Source organism: Epargyreus clarus, unplaced genomic scaffold (genome assembly GCF_041222505.1).
Source record: "Epargyreus clarus isolate Ecla_fem2 unplaced genomic scaffold, WU_Ecla_fem_2.2 ptg000003l, whole genome shotgun sequence".
Classification (NCBI taxonomy): Eukaryota; Metazoa; Arthropoda; class Insecta; order Lepidoptera; family Hesperiidae; genus Epargyreus; species Epargyreus clarus.
The window spans coordinates 8,617,570-8,636,109 of record NW_027332211.1 but is presented as its reverse complement, the minus strand read 5'-3'; the positions used below and the strand labels follow the sequence as shown (position 1 = coordinate 8,636,109).

Here is an 18,540-nt window from a genome sequence, read left to right as displayed (position 1 = left end):
TCTTTTTATTACCTACAACTTTGCCATTGAACTTTTTCGCATAGGACGTGTAGATTAGCCGGAAATCAAGATAAACCATTTTTTACCCTTAAAACTCACCCCCTCCCACTTCCCGAACTCGGATCGACCGTAATTTATTTTTCCTTTCATTTTGATCATATTCCTCTCCGTTTCCAATGGGTTTCATTCTATTGTATTTTTTTTTCATTTTTTACCATTTTTAAAGGCTTCGGCACTGGTCTAGGCCTAGCAGAGGATCAAATAAGACCCCAAATGTCTCAGACCATTATGGCGATCGCTTCGCCATGCGATTAACCATTTTAATTATTTTATTAAAATCTCTAAGTAGGTATAAAATAAATTTTAAAAAATCCGTACCCGATAATACCTAAGTTAGTGCTTACAAAAGTTGTTTTTGATTCCTTTTGCAAACCTGATAAAAATGTTAGTAAAACAAGCTCAATACTTCATAATACTTGACCTTTTTAGCATTGATACAGTATAAACAAACACTTCCAGTAATTAAGTAGTGGCGGGCAGGTCGCGGGCATCCCCGGCGGCACTGACTGATAATATCTAAACGCCTAATGGCTGCTGGGCCTGTGACGAATGTATCACCCGCCGCCCCGCGCTCCACTATGTGATAATTCCAAACGCTGCGGCCGCGGCACCTGGGATTTGCCAGGGGCGGATTTGTGAAGTTTTTAATGTTTTTTGGTTTTATTTTTTATTTTACCTAAAAAAATTACAGATAAAGTTTTCAGTGAAGAAATGTTGTTGTTTATTGGTTTCGTGACATATTTTCTAGGTCTTCAACAGTCAACGAATTATTAAGACGTTTCTTTTTTCGTTAATGAACGAGCAATAATTATTCAAAATGATGACGTTGAACTTAGAAAACCACGTGTAGAGTCAGATAATTAGTTAACGAGATATGTGGCAAACCTTAAATAGTAATCTCAGTTCTAAAACCTAAATTAATTTATCTCTAAACGCAGTACTTGCAGCCCCCTGACAATACGGTTGTTTATGAGTTATTGTCGGAGCCACAATACGGAGGCAAGTTCGCGAATTATTCAGGGTTGTTGACTTGGCACGGCGAGGCATGCGGCGCGGTGTGGCGACGCGAGCCGCGCGGTACACGGCGCCGTATGGAATTCGAAATGCACCCCCGGCCGACGATCGAACATCGGCATTTAATTAGCCACGTGCCAGCTCCGAGGCGATCCTTCGCCCGACCAACATAGCGCGCATTGCTAACCCGCCTAAGTTGACAGAATAACTTATGGATGCCGCGCATTATTTAGCTAGTCACATGATATCTTTGGGCGCTGCGTTATTGACTAAGTTTTCGCGTTGCTTACTTTGAAAGTACCTGATAATAGTGTAGCCTATATGTAAATAGGTACGTATGTTTATGTAATTTTTATTAATTATTTTTATAACTACCTATACATATTATAGTAATCATACATTTTTAATGGCTTTCATAAGCAGGTAGAGCCTCATAAATAAACATGTATACCCTATAACAGTAGCCTCGTGTGTTATCACGGCATATTTATTTTAAACAAATGTACATTCAATAGGAATGTTGAAAACCAAAATATTTAAAGACGCTTTTAAAAATTATATTAGGATTTAGGTGTTTTAAAAGAATAAAAAGCCTGAGAGACGAGTACGGTCCTTGCGATGAGGTCCCTTGGGACCGAGCCCACGCGCCCAACTTCGGGCTCAGCGGCGCCGACCCACCCTCCCCGCGCTCTCTCCGCCCCCCTTCCCCCCGCAGAGAATACATTTGCGCAACACTCGTGTTGGCCTAACAACGAGACTGCGACAACGGGAACCGTCATTGGGAAAAATTACTCATTTTCCGATTACTACCGCAGTAATAACACAAGAACATTGTTCGCGAACAAAGCGCCCATCTTACCTACACCTCGCACTTAGTCGTGCCATAAGAGTTTGTCCAGCAGTAAAGAACTTAAAGATCTTCCAACAGAATAGAAACAATAGTAATCCACATACACATCTGAGGGTGCCGAAGGGGAAAACAGACGACGTCTTTTATATATATTGCTATTTTAATAATCGATTGTCTTCTTGCTTTCTAATATATTTTCCTTTTTTACTTCCGCATATGTGCCATTGTTTCGTAGCTAATATTAACACCTATCTGACAATATAATTTTACTTAGAAGTTTACACCTATATTATGGTGCAGGTATAATTTAAGTAAAACTTCATTTTTGACAAGAAAATGAGTCTGCTATCCTTTCCTTTTTAGTACCCACTTACCATAAAAGTTAAAACTAAAATAATCTAGCAAGAACATTAAATTATAATAACATTTGTGCGCGAAGCCGAAAGGACAGCTTTAAAAACTCGAAGTGTCGTGAAAGATAAAGTGAAGGCACCGTCGTCGATGATGGGCCTCGGCGGCCAATTTATTTATAATCTCGGGTTCAGAATTGGCTACGAATTAGCATGTAAATATTTGAGGTCCAAGGAGTCTGGTAGAGATTTATCGCAAATGGCGAGAGATAAGCGGGGACAGAGTCGTAAAGCACCGGGCGGCGCCGCGCCGCGAGCTAGGCGTCGGAGCACCACACCCTTTGACAAAGTTGTAAAAAGAGCATTAAACCGCAGTAAAAACGCATCGCAAGTGTCATACCGCGGGAAAAATCACTCCTTATTTTAGTGGTCTTATGAATTTCAACGAAGTTGCCGATGAAAAGGAGCACTCTCGGGCCCTAACAGCTACATTAATCGCGCGCCGTAATCACTCCGGGCTATGAGATTAGTTCGTTCGCATCGAAATGCTTGATTAGTGTTTCAAATATTTCGTAAAAGTTACTAGCTATATCTTGACTCAATTGACTGGTGTCCTACATTGTTCGTGTTGTGTCAGCTGCTGTCAAAATATATATCCCAGTAAATATTTATACATGTACACGTAAGTCTATACATCCACATCTGGTATACATTTATGGACAAGTTTTTATGTGTTTTAAAACAATTTTCTTACACTGAAAAGTGACTTGAACAATGAAACGTATTCTTTTAAAGTTTAAATAGTATGTGAGTTTGACAATACCTGTATTAAGGAAGCTTGGAACAAAACGATTTTGATTGGAATTTCACATTGCGTAGGATATTTTGTCGGGAGTAACACAGCAAATGCTTATGCTGGGAAACCCGAAAAATGTCCTAGAAAATATGTATATTTAACGAACTAGGTCCAAACGCCAATTAGCTATCAGACTACATCATCAACATCATCAACAACCCATTACTGTTCTACAGCTGGGCACGGGTCTCCTCTCAGGATGAGAAGGATTAGGCCATAGTCCACCGCGCTGGCCAAGTGCGAATTGGTAGACTTCACATACCTTTGAGATTTTTTTTTATAAATCTCTCAGGTATGCAGGTTTCCTCACGATGTTTTCCTTCACCGTTTAGCCAGTGATAATTAATTTCTAATACGCACATATATTTGAAAAATCAGAGGTGCGTACCTGGGATTTGAACCTCGGACCCCTCGATCGAGAGGCAGAGTTTCTTAACCACTAGGCTATCACTGCTTTTTAGGCTACAACTTACATGAAATTATTTTAGTAGCTACTTGACATAAGTATAAGTATGAACTATATAATTATAGTATTTTTCACTTTCCAAACTCTCAACCGCGAAGTTCTGTTTAATATTAAAATTTGAAAGTGTCATCCGCGGTTTCGCTCTCGCTGACACTTTTAGTTTTCCCCGGGGAACTTTTCCACTTACTAATGTAAGAAGGAGACTATATTCTCGATCCTGGTGGACACCATGCGGTATATTTTTATCTCTTATTTCAGTTGGGTACAATTTAACGCTAGGCATTTCGGATTTGGGTAAAATTTCGCTTATGACTTACGAAATGAAAGGTTCCAAAGAAAGCAACACTTATAAATACTAAATTAGTTAATTGTGATTCGGTGGGTATACTTAGTTAATTTTAGTTTCAATGTTATTGCATATTATACGTACAGCATAGAGTGTTTACATCTTTCCTTCTTAATAATGTTAATTCCCGTTACCACGAGTATTAGGGCCACGAATACAAGGTAACATAAACGCATCGACCGACCAAGAAACCTTCCTCGCTCCCTTCCTCACAAACCACTCTACGAATGCCTTTCGAAGCGTATGACAGGAAGCTTTAAACAAATGGCTGCTTTTTAATGCCGCGAATCTGAAGCACTTTTCTCAACTCTCAAACATGAATCGAGATTGCGTTATTTTATTTTGATCATATATGTGATATAGTTACAAGGTGAAAAAACTGTGACTGTCTCTTAAGCTGGGAGTCTGGGATTTCAATCCCAATTACTCAACTCTGATTTTATATGTGTATTAGAAAATAATTATCACATCTTATAACGGCGAAGGAAAACATTATGAAGAATCTTATAATAAAATTCACATAGTAGACAATTAACATCCTTAAATTAAAAGGAAGGTTGAGATAGAGAATATGGAGACGATAACTTATCAGTGAGGTACTTTGGTTGAGAAAAGTATTATATTGTTTACTTATAAGGGCCACATTTTTATATCAATTATAGTATATAACCTGAACGTCGGTTAACACACAAGCATAATATTTATAGATGAAAATGAATGCAAAACGAGCGTCCAGCAGTAACGTAGTAATTCAACAGAGATTGATTGAGTCACTGCAGTGGCGTCTGCACCCAGCACTTTGTCACCCGTCAAGCGCATTCGCGGCTGCACACAATTCACTGGCCACGCTACCCTCCCTCATTTATTGCCGGATTAGTCACTCACTACTATCATGCAACAAATTTACCGACGTATGTCGATAACGCAAAGATATGTTATATAGAGCGGGCATTATCAAGATACAAAACCTTCACAGTGACAACATATCGGATTGTCTGGCGTTTAACATATAATTCGGAAAAAGTTGTTACCAATTGGTAATAAGTCGTTAATGGTACCTACTTTTCATCCCCGTGTCGGTCGATGACTACTGTAAAGTTGAATGTCTTTGATAACTCGCATAAATCGGTTGACCACTTTTAATTTAATGATCTTTTGAAATTTTTATGATTTTACCAACTTGGAAGCTGAATGATTTCAATAGCTTTGGTATCATTTTATTAGTACCATTACCATATTGTACCAACCGTAATCTATCAGTAAAGCAGTATAGATGTTCCACTTTAGTTTACCTATTTTTACACGCTGATTTTTCTAAATAAATATAAAATGTATGATTTCCCATTATTACGCTCCAACTGTATAGCCTCTTTTACCTTACATGTGATAAATCTCATTACAATTAAACTAAAGTCCATAAAAGCGGTGAATTTCATTGCAATCAACGGTTACGTGAATTCCGTGTACAGTGTGACGAGTGCGAAACGTAACGATCTGTCATTCGTACATCGACGTCCAGCACCCACTGAGGCCCGTACTTCATCGCTTATCCGAGCTCGTGTGTCAGTGTCGGGAGAAGCTAGAGCCACACGCTGCCTCCGTCACTGAATATGCAAATGTCCACGCTATATTAACAAGCACCTATAGCTATGACGCGGTCATCCGATGCAAATGATTCGGCGAACGTTACTTTTGACGTAATAATCAGACGCTCCTTCAAAAGAGATTGATTTTAACTTTTGACGTAATAATCAGACGATAATTGTTAACGTCAATAGTGAGCCGAACGATATCTTGCTAATGGGTTAATTAATAATTTCCATGCATAGTAACAATGAGAGTAACAATATACTGAAGATCTTTTACAGTTACCAGAAACGTCAATAGCAAGCATTACGCTGAATACATTTAATAGGTAGAGCAATCAAAATTACAGGATCTCGGGATAACAGTAATCGAAATTGTGATATTTCTAGTTTATGTATAGAAAGTATTTATGACCCTGCTACTTTTAGCATCGGCAATCAAGGGATTAGCTATTTTTCAGCTTCATGCAGTCATCTAACATTACAACCCACACACGTTCAAACAACAAACAGAGACACACACACACATTTCAATATCGCGACCAAACGCAATAAGTCGTCAAAACGAGATGCAATTAAAAAAAATGCATCGTCGATGCTAAAATTCGCTAATAATAGTTAGCCTTGTATAATACCTATACTTCTACCGCCGTTAAACCATTTATTTCGCACCCAATACAGCCATAGTTCGTTCGAAGCCGTACGTCAACTCCTATCGGAGCTTATGTGTCAGTGTCATCCTCCTGCCGACCACGCCGTCTCGGTCATTGCCTGGGCGAATTTTCACTGCACTATACATTTGCTGGCTAATACAGCAGTAGGCTTACTAGATATCGTTATTATGTGCACGTATTGCTTAGCTTCAAATAATTTGAGATCCAACCTCTTATCAAATTAATGGAAATCGGGACAATATCCATATTGTATTTCTACGCGAGATATTGGGCAAACTTATAATCTTCTCTCTGTCGTCGCTACTCATTGTGTTAATTACTGGTAGTATTATTAGCTACCTTACTACCCTAAACTGTTTATGATTCCTTATAGTTCACGGAGGATACCGTAATAAACCAAAAAATGCCGGTCTCTTTCAAGCAATATCTCTTTATTTTCAATATATTATCCATAGCTTTAGCGGTCCTAGTAATCCACTTTAATTTTTTCCAGTACAAATCTATTACATTTGAAGAGATATAGCTCTGGGACAGACAGTCAGTCAGTCCGGAACCCTTAAAAGCAATAGCCTCTCCTCTATCATGTTGTAAAAACGAAACGTCCAACACACATCAGTAATCACATTTGTAGTACCAACCGACTTCAAGCGAAGCTTTATATTTTTTGTCATTAACCCTACAATAATAAGAATAAACATTATTTACTATGTTGTAAGATACTAACCTTCAAGTGGTTCTTCATGTGATGGTTCTTCAACCTCCTCTATGTTGTCCATATCGTCTCCAGCTTCATCCTGAGCCTCATAGTCAGCGAGGTCTTTGTCACCGCTCATGTCGTCTGCCTCAACGCCCTGCTGACCTTCTTCAGTCCATTCTTCTTCATCAGCTGAAAATACGAGTAACTTTTAATCGATTTAAATATTAATTGATACTATCTTTATTGTTTAATAATTAAAACTGATAAAACAACGTTATTCATTTGTTTATTTACTACCTATAACTGCTTTTAAATTACAACAACTAATACTTAGTTGTTAACCTTACAAATAAATACTATTAATATTTATTTGCCAATCTGATTGCGCACTAGGTATTTTCCCAAAATGTCCCTAAACATTCAAGGGATACCTGATATCCAATTTAAGACATTATTTCTATAGTACCACTTGCGTTTAGACTATAACAAGGGATTTTCTTGAGATATGTTGCGGCATCTTGTACTATAATAGCAAATGGTCACGACACGAAACCAAATCCCTTTTATGTTGGTGTCTACTGTTATGGTAATTTTATTGTAGATGAACCTACAATTTCAGTAAACGCTTTATGAGAAAGGGGTATACGTATAATGTTAATAAATAAATTATTTTGCCACCACAGTTACAAAGCTCTATACTAAGTACGTACTGTCGTTTATTTATTCTATGTTGGTATAAAAAATAGATTTAGTGAATTGCTGCATATTTTTATAAATTTAGATTAAGATATTATTTTCCTGCTATACAGAAAAAGGTATAAAATATCCAAATTTAATATGAAAGTGTGCGAATTTAATCGTGATGTGCTTCATATTATATTACGTATATATGTTTAAAACTTGGACTCTACTATGGGATTTTAGGAAAATTTGTCGATACAAGAACGAGTTTTTTATATTTAAACAATTGCCACTATAACGTTTAAAAAAATAAATAAATTCAACACCGGCGAATTATGTATTACACACTAACGTACATTTATATGAGTGTAGAGAGGAACTCTACTGTAAGCTAATTAGGATAATGCGCCGCGCGGCACTACGAGTTAGGTGCCCGTCCTTAGGGGCCAGAAATCACTATTTTGCGGAAAAACGATGCGTTATCGCTATCGTTTTAATTATGTTAATGTTAAAACCATCATAATAAGATAAGTAAAGAATTACTGTAACAATATTGTGAACTACGATGCTATAAAAAGTTACTTATTAGGTATGTTGATATGAGAGCTAGGTTTTAGTTTAGTTTTAGATTTATTTGCAAACTACGTAACAATCGAGTTCGAATAATCAAACAATAAAAGAAAAGAAAGAAGAAAGAATATGGGCAGATATTGCATTATTATTATTACGATTGTCTACGGTGTAACTTATTTGTATGATTAATAAAAATCATTGCAGTCAGAATTTTAAGTTGAAGTAAAGTCCTCATAAACGTTTGGTGACATAATTAGCACGAGTCAGGAGGGTGCGGATGGCGTGATTGCGCCCCGCGCGCCACTCCCATTTATACAACAAAAATAAACTCAAAACAACCACTCGAACTAGAATAGGAGAATCACTGTGAAACATGCATTGTGACAAAGTACTTGATAAACTAGTTCATTAGCCCTTGAAATAACAAATAGAGAGCCACTTCAGGCTTGCTTTGTTTGTTTTTGTTTAGGGAAAAGGCTGTTTATCGTTAGAAACCCATAGAAATGCAAATCAATTGGATGTTTTATCGACACTTGATGTTACAAAGTTAAAAAATACGAGTACATTCATGGTTGATTTGTTTACAGTCAAGCCTCTTAATAGAAATCTTATTTAAAAATAATGATTTTTGCTAATATTTAACTATGTAGGTTATGTATTAAAATACTATTAAATAATTTCGATGCACAATTGTAAATAGATCTACTAATATTGCGTACGCAGTACACAATATCATCAATGTTAAATACCAAAAAATGTTAAAATAAAATAAAATAAGACCCAGTTCACGCATTCTAATTGAACAGTACGAATATGTAAGAGTATATGGATTATGTATGATCGCGGATCTTTTTCAGGAATTTTCTGTAAGTTGTGGATCAAAGATACTACTAATGCGCTAAATAGTCTATGTGCGCTTAGAATACACAACCTAATCACAATAATTTTAAGATCTGCTATGTTCCGGTCTACAAAGTGTACTAAGGAACAGACACTTATACTACCTTTATTAGTCTGTACTTATACGAGATGGCACAACTAACTCGGCAACGACTCTAATCCATCTAGGGTTGATAATAGTTGTCCACGAGCGGCAGTTGCCACTTACCATGAGATGCACTACAAGATTTTTTGCTACGTTTATATAAAAAGTGTAACGCAGTAAAAAAAGCTAAGTTTAAAACTTGACTGACTAAACAGTTCAGTAAAATGAGTATCAGGAAACTCTGCACTGGAACGCACAAGCGCTTCGACGATAGCCCATCATAACTCTCTGACAATGGGTCGCCCGGGAGGCATTCAGCACCAAAGCACCAACACTATAACATTGTTGCCAATTCAATTTTCTTGCTGACCATATTGGTATGTATTGCTTATTACGACACGCCAACAAAACTCCCAATAGTTACGTTTACTGAGCGGCTTTATAAACAACTAAATGGCTCCACTGCGCTATTTCAACTGCCAACAATAAATTGCTTTGTTCACAGTTCTTTAATAATGATAGCGATATTACGTATATTTTGCCCACGAAATATCGTTTTCAATATAGTAATTTTGAACTTGTATCAGTTAGCATAGCAGTTTTACTAACTATATACATATAGTATAGGTAGGTAATTACTTTGTAATTTTGGAATATTAAACCGTTAAATGAGAGATTTATAAAAAAAATCTCAAATGTATGTAAAGTTCCAATACCAATACTTGGCCAATGCGGTGGACTATGGCCTAATCCTTCTCATTATGAGATGAGACCCGTGCCCAGCAGTGGGAGTAATGGGTTGATGATGAAACCGTTAAATATTTTTTAAACCGTGCAATGAATCGATCCTAATTAGCTTTTATTTAACTATCAAATACATTTAAATTTTCTTTTAAATAACACACTGAAATTGTGCCAAGAAATCTTACATAATATTGTCATAGTTACCAATGTTCTAGTTACGTCTACACGTCGTTACCACGTTAATAGGTTAGAAACGACCAATTCCACTGGTAGCAGTTTAGATGTAGGTAATAACTATGATTAAAGAGCCGGCAAACAGGAGCACAAAGGAATAATATCACAACCCGCCATCACCGTCTAGGTCGTTGTAGTTTCGCTTAGTTGTATACCTTGGAAACTGTAATTTTAATGTATTCGGAGGCGTTAGTATGATGTCCTGTGGGAGCGGCAAAGTAGCGGCGGTCCCAGTTGTGGCCGGTGATCTGAGAAGGGAACGAAATGACTTGCTCTATCGTCATTGCCTTAAGAAATCGCTTTCGTTGACATAATGATTTGGACGATGCAGTTTAGGATTGATAATCCAATACTTGACTTGGCTTATAAAATGGTTGCTTCTTTGCTATTTTCTTTAAGTAATACATAATTGATATGTAGGTATTATAACTCAATCAAAGTTATAACTTTATTTTGGAAATAGAGCAAGAATTTTAAAAATATCTTGAAGTAATAAGTATACTTATTTGTAAGAAAATATAATAGATTCATAATTTAATTTACACAACACACTGATGCCAAAATGCACATTTTTCTGATAATTTCATACATATTCTTTGTATATGAAATAACCATTAAAACTGGGTGCTTATAACGGACTAATATCAATTAAAAGTCGTACATCTCTGTTATTTTCCTGAGAGACAGCGGCAGGGGGTGCGGGACGGGGTTGGCGGGAGCGAGGTTCCCCGGGGAGCAGGCGGCACGCGGCTGCTTGGGCCAGCTCCCGAGGGACGCGGCGTGGGCGGCGGGCGAGAACTTCGCTTCCACAGGGACCTCCCCCCTTACCCACCACCTGTTTCATACCAGCACCGGGGACGGGAGACCGGGATATTTTTAAACAATAACCTACGGATTTGCCTATCATAAGCTTACTTTAAACTGAATTCGAGATGCGATAAGCGATCTTGGTGGTTAAAGTAGTAACTTAACCAACTATATCTGATTAAAAGCACATATAAATAAAACATTTGCCATGGTATAAACTAAGTATTATGAATTGTAAACCTATAATAATTAGAATACAACCAGCTACATTGATATTCATTATATCGATGAGACACCTTACTACGAATATGTTACCTAAATTATAATCAAACCATATAATATTGTATATAATTTAACAAATACTGTCAGTAGATACATAACAATATGTACCATTTTTATTTTAACCGAAAACAAAACATACGGTTATGTTACTTTGTATAGATTTTTTGCGCGAAAACCCGTGAGTGATTTATGGTATCCAACAGGGAGTAGAAAGATACAATGCTTCATTGTGTTAACAGATTATGTTAATATTTTACCCACATTTCTTGGTAACAACGTAACATTATAAAATGAAAATATAATTTCTACAAAAATACATTAAAACCTGAAGTTACTACTGTAATTTTCTTTAGAAGTAGATCTAATAGAAGTAGTAAAGTCAGATCCTTCAACTATTAAAGAAATTTTCAAGAAGAGAACCTGTGATTTACCTACCTGCGATATAATTATGTTGCCAAAATATTATTTCCTAAAAATGAAACATAGGCAAAATTGAATAACTCTTGTAATATAACAATTAAAAATTTGTTACCTATGTAGCAATAAAACAGTAGATAATCGGACGGGAGGCAATACCGATGTAAAACTGTTATGATATGGCCGCACCGTATTTCCCCGAGGCGCGCAAGGCAGTGCGCCACCCGGGGGAAATTTCCCGCCATCTCCCACGGGTCTCTGCGAGTTTTATGGACGCGCAACACCCCTCTCCCCGCACTTGCGCTACGTACTTCACGTGTTGTTACTTCATTTATTAAAATATTTTTACTAAGTCCTCAATTATATTAATTGTGATAATAGTGACTTTTTGGTTATGTTTGCTTGTAGTTTGAATAATATTACGCAGTGCCGCTTGCACAAATTTAAATTAATATGTTCTCTTTGTTCCGAGGTACTCCGTAGCTTTCCCCTAATTATATATAACTCCATAAAATGAAAAATAATGCCCTTTGAAAATCATTTAACAGAACCTATGAATCACAGATAGGCCAGAAACAGTTGTACCGATATGCTAGTGAATTTTATAGCAAAGCTTATAAGCAAGTCGTTAAATCGTTAGCAACATTTTAATTCCTCGTCGTATGGAAGGTCAACATCAGCATAAAACTGATATGATATGGCCGTGCCGTATTTCCCAGTGACGCGCAGGGCGGTGCGCCACCCAGGGGAAATTTCCCGGAGGCTCCCGGCAGACCTCGGCGAGTTTTATGGATGCTATAGGTACCACCCGCAGTAGCAAGCCTCCACCACTTATCACTACTTTACAACAATCACTATCAAAATTAACTCACAAAATAATAATGCATAATTAATGACTCGCACACATACCTAGATAAGTATAGATATCTCACCGCCTTGTAATTAAAGGAAGCCATTAAATGACTTAAAGGCTGACGATTCTGTCAGCCATTTAATGGCTGTCATGGTGTAATTTACGCGGAACAATGCCGACATGCGCAATTAAAATACGAAATCGAAGAAAAAGTGCAGAAAAATATCGTTTCATTCGTAAATGATCAAAAACTACATTTTTTTAATATTTTTCAAACACAAAAATAGATGACAGTGAAATTTCAATTGTCAAAACTGGTTACATTATCTTGTTAGGAGTGAGTAATCATTACTAATCTATGCTTGCACATTAGTGATACGCAGAAGCCCTACAGGCCTTGGTAAGCGTAGTGAACTATGACCTAAATCTTTCTCATGATGAAAGGAGAGCTGTTCCCAAAAGTGTAGCAGAGATGGGCGCACGACAACGACTCTATTATTAAATAAACAGACAACAATAACAATTTACTATTTAAACTGTCATATTTGTAAACGCTTTTCAAATCACCGATCAACGCAAAATGTTTCAAACTGCATTAAGCTTAATTCCAGAAAAAGATAGGTCTGATAAAAACGTTGACACAAAGCCAGACCGACTTAACCCTCATCAGGCGGCTTACAAACGTCCATGCGTTCCGTTACCGCTGTTTAATATATTCATACAATATTTTGACGCTACCCTGTGTTACATACGTAACAGAGGGTAGCGTCAAAATACTCGACATACGTCGAATAATATATTATATTGGACTTATTTGTACATTTACTTATTTTTATTTATCTTTAGGAACTTGAAAAGTTTTGAAACGAAAAAGTTGCAGATTTTGTTAAGCATATTACCTATATTTAGAATTGCCGCTGATTAAGGAACACTAATGTAGACTTTGCATCCCTACACATACTTCTCGTTCTTTAAACTTTTTCGTTTTGAGAAAACCTGTGTCATCGAAAAGGCTTGTCTTATGATGATGATGTCGTTCTATCTTTGCAAGAATGTTGTCAACTTCTATAGGCAAATCCATTTGCGGAGACGCTAAAACTGAGTTCTGGCTGTCAAATATCTCCATTGTTCTGTACAACAACGTGTTAGTTTTCAGTACCTAATCAAACATTATTGAGTAGCATTTCCAGACTTTCCAGTTTATATTGACAGGTGCAACTCATCTCGTTTGACTAAAGGCGCAATGAAATTTGGATTATCCGGTCTGAGTGTAGTAGCGAGCAGAGACGCATGTGCGGCTGGACAGCGAAGCACGGCGACCGCGGCTGGTCACTGATAAAACGCTGATATTAGGGCGCCGCGGCCGCAGCGCGTCGCAACGGCTCCATCACACTACCACTGACGTCACCGATTAATTATACCCTCGGAACTTCGCAAATCGTATAGCAAAGCTTGCCTATCTGACGAATTAGAAATTGATTATATCATGAAACCGAAGGAAAGAATCCTTTGGTGTCAAAGTTAATCGATCATAGAAAGTTTTCATTAGATACCTACTCGTATGTTCTCAAAGTAATGAAAACTTAACAACACAAGTCTACCAATTCGCAATTATACAGGGAAGTCGGTTATGATCTTTGATATTTATTATTCGGAAAGAAACAGTAACAGGAGAAAATATTGATAATTAGGTATTTGGCGACTACAATATTTTTCTTCATATTGGGAAGTCATTATAAAACTGACCTAAGACTAAGTAATTAAACTTTCTGATCTACTATAACACTAGATAATAGATATATTATAATAGGTATTTTTAACCATTTGGGTAACAAACCAGGGCCAATCATGGACATCTAGCACCAACTCTATAGGTGTCACAGATGCATGGCCACTCCTGAGCAGGATGGGTTATCTCATATAAGTCAGCCGACAACTACTCCCTTCCACCGAAACGTAGACATGCTCCACGCTTGATGTGGCGGTGGTATCTCTCTAATCGAACCATACTGGCTCGACCACCTTTCAAAGTGTTGTATGGCAACACTGCTGGTTATGAGTAATAAGTAAACTGGTTGTTTCTAACTATTCTGTTGCACTGTAGGTATTTACATTCTAACGTCTGTCTATGGGGATGTAGATGTATAACGACTTTTGTTACAACCACCATTTGTTATTTGTCACAATCACGCACAAGTTCGGCATCTTCTTCTTTTTTTTTAATCTTAAAGGTTTTACTGAAATAAATTACATACAAAATACAATGCTGTTTTTGTTATGAAACAATGTCACAATACTGTCGTGGACACTCTGGTAATGTAATACCTACGAACTATAATCGTTATAATATGTTCAAGAAACCTACCACAAAGTTCGAAGGAATCAAGAAATTATTATATTATCCAAACAACCTGAATAATATATTACATTCATTCTTCATCCTAAATCCTAATACCTACATGCCATATGATAATTTGCTTTATTCGCTCAAAATATGATAATCTCACCTCGACCTAGTCAAACTCTACTACGTCTCTACTTCTGTCTCGTAGCAGCGGTGAAGTACTGCTGTGTTCCGCTACATCTTCTTAATAAGGCATTTTGACTCAATCATCAGCGATAACGACGAATATATGATTGAGTTTTTGTTTATTTAAAATCAAAATATTTTATTCTACACACTTTTGTTACAGATTTCTTTTTTAAAGTCAATATCTCTTCATAAGAATCACTTCGGAAGATCTTACGTTACGGAGAAGAACTGTTGAAATCAACTTCATATCATACTCCTGAGCCTTTTAAAGCTAGTTATAGACCAGATTATAGACCTGTGTGTCACTTTTTATACATAAAAATCCGTAAATTTTAATAACCATAAACTAAAATCTAGGTGTTTAATTATTAGGTAATACGAAGGTAAAAGTAGGTACCAACTTATAGTCCAATATACATTTGAATTTCAGATAGAAGCTGCCATTTCAACTCTGAAAACAATGTTTGTGGCTGAACGACGATGTAATGTTGTTAACTTAAGGTATCGATCTGTGGAGTCTAGTACTTTCGTAATGCGTCCCGCGGGGAGCGCGAGGATGCTGCGACTCCGGCCGGCTCCGGGGATACCTAATGCAATACTACCTCCGTGCTAGCTATATGTTAACATTGTATAATACCCACAGGTACTTTATCTGCTTTCAAACATTAGCCATAAACTAAACTATTATTACTGAGCTTTAGAATCTTGCGAGCATTGTAGAGATTTTCCACTATTAAAAAGCTAACATTGTGCTACTTTTTTAACTAAAATTTGGTACTACTTATACTATGTTATGTAAATGGTTCTAGTAAGATTTCTTTAGTAGATAGGAAAAGTAAACAATTTTAAATAATTATAAACAACCTTGCTCTTATTTTCGATTTTCACTTAATATTACTAAAAATCAAATATTAAATATACTTATAGATGAGCAAATCTATGATTTATATATCAAAGCTAACATAATCTTCAACAGTTAATAAAAGTTAATTAACCTCAATAATTAATGTATCAAGAAAATATTGTCCCACTGCTAGACAAGAGTTTCCTCAGAGAGTGAGAAGGGTTTAGGTCACAGTCCATCGCTCTAACTTAATACGGATTGGTACCTACCTACCTACTTACCTACTTAAGCTAAACTTTTTATTTTTAAAGAACTATTAAGGATGAGATTTTCTTTTCTCATGATGTTTTACTTCATAGCATGTGATTATGATTTTTCTAACACGCATATATCTTCGAAAAAATGGATACGATACCGACAGGAGGAAAGACAAAAAATCTAAAGTTATTGAGATCAGTTATGGCCTTTTTACAACTTTTCTTTATTTACTCCTGTTATGTAAATTATAAAGAAATCCTAATCCACTCGCATTACACTCGTTAATTATCACATGTAACTTAATAAGTAAAGTTTCTATGGATAAAGTTTTATCTAATAAAGCAAGATTATGTGTCTAATTTAATGAAAAACATCATAATACTTAAAACGCATGTTGAATATAATTTACTAGTATCATCTGTGCATATGTTTTCGCGACATGCATACCAATTTATTTATATGCACACACACAACTACTACGCGTTGTATTTATTTTGTAAAAAGATTATAATCATACAGTCAAACTGTAATTAGGTATTTAAATAGGCAAATAGGTACAGTCATTAATAAACTTAGATGAAAACTTAGATTTATTTTAATATTAATACATACAAAATATAGAAATGGTAAATTTTTAACTTACGTTTAAGTGATCGTGGTTTCGCTTGTTTCCTCCTAGACATACTTGTATAATTTCAAAACACAGCCATACAAATCTCAGATTTAGTTCAAAAACCGTATCAATCCATGTCCACTGAAAAACACCGAGTCTAAATTTCCGGAAAGATCACTTACGGTAAAGTTCATCGGAAGTTTACGTGTCTGCCTGTAACGGGATACGACAGGACGAGGCCGGGCGCGCGGATCACCCCGCGCTTACTGAGCTTGCTGGCGCCCAACAAGTGGCAATAACAATTTAACCTGCCGCGCAAACTCATACAAGACGGCCTGCCTACTTATTCCTGGCACCCATTGTCTTAATATCATTAGGGTTGCACCCAGCCGCTTTGTAGCTTATGAAGTTTAGTAACACAAATTCTTATGAGAAACGTAAGTAAATGTGGAAATTTAATTCATAACAACGTTTCTCTTACACATTTATTAGTGTACGACTGTAGAGTGTAGGTACAACATTTTTTTGTCATTTTAGTGTTATTATAATTCAAAAGTAATTTCTAATTCGCACTTTGCAAGAAAATTAGTGTTATAGAAAACTGAATATTAGGTATATTGTCTCGATTTCAGTTTATTTTTTTCCGAGTGCATCATAAGTTAAATATTATAATGGGTTAAATATTAATTCATGATAAATATAAATATATGTTAGTATTGCACTTTTGAAATAAGATTCTATTATTTTATTATAAAATGTTTCAGTCCCAACGGATTCGATCGGATAGTATTCTTATTCTTATTGTTTACATAGAATGCTTACGCCATCTATCCACAAACGTAAGTAAACGGTTACTGTTATCTTTGTGATATTTAAAAGTTGTAAGTAATGTACCTAACGAACATTTAATAATAGGAAGGTATATTAGATACTTAAATGTTAATTCACAGAATCTGAATTTGATTCTAAGGCCAAGTTCAAACCAAACATATTCTTAGCCGCCGACAATGAATGACTGTTTCGTAATGTTCTAATTTTCCATTCATATTAAACTTATGTTGAAATAGAATCAACAATACATGAAACGTAAAAAACAGTCGTAAATACAGTTTGGATTTCACGTTTACATTGGGGCTCCCTGATATCCTGCTAACACTTGGTGGCCATCAATACCTCAAATGTTACCTTTGCCTTAAGTTGCTATCAGTTACATACCTTGTTGCTCTATAACCCAGTCAAACCTTGCCACATCCTTTAAACCAGAACGTGTAGCACGTGGGCTTAGTGCTACACGTTCTGGTTTAAATAAGCCCATCGCTGTCGTAGGAGGACTAAATTTAAATGTTTTCTGAGTAATTTGGACTATTTACTTACTAATAGCCATGTAATTGTACCTATTTAAATAAATTCGTATATACAGGATTTTTTAATAGATTGTTAAATATAAAATGTATAGATAAGTAAATGAATCATAGATAAGTAAAGATTACTCACTCCTAACAAGAAAATGTACCCAGTTTTGAGAAATGAGATAGTTGCGTAAAAAAGTTTTGCCACGTCTCCGTGTTCAAATGTCCCTAAAATATTTAAAATAATTATTTATTAATTAAATAAATTACGCAGTATTAGTTATTTATTCGTAAATTTTCTCTAAAGATGTTTTTATTTGACAAGAATTAAAAAAAAGAACTTACTAATAAGCCGTTTAGGGCTTCATTCAATTTCAAGGCGGCGAAGTATCTTATATGTAATGAATGTTCTTAACTCTTTCAGCATTTCCTAAAGGACTGCTCTAAAGGAATTTAAAAATAATACTG

The 18,540-nt window shown here is 36.0% G+C and overlaps 1 protein-coding gene across 1 annotated transcript in view; it reads right to left on the bottom strand.

Moving 5' to 3' along the window:
* The window catches only part of L (zinc finger protein Lobe), a 79,231-nt gene extending 62,347 nt beyond the window's left edge, over positions 1 to 16,884 (bottom strand). The window contains exons 1-2 of the mRNA XM_073087046.1: positions 16,754 to 16,884; positions 6,927 to 7,088 (exon numbers count right to left, since the gene is read on the bottom strand). Of these exons, the coding sequence (XP_072943147.1) occupies positions 6,927 to 7,088; positions 16,754 to 16,793 (202 nt within the window). The 5' untranslated portion in view covers positions 16,794 to 16,884. The remainder of the gene's footprint in view (positions 1 to 6,926; positions 7,089 to 16,753) is intronic.
* Between the last annotated feature and the right edge of the window lie 1,656 nt (positions 16,885 to 18,540).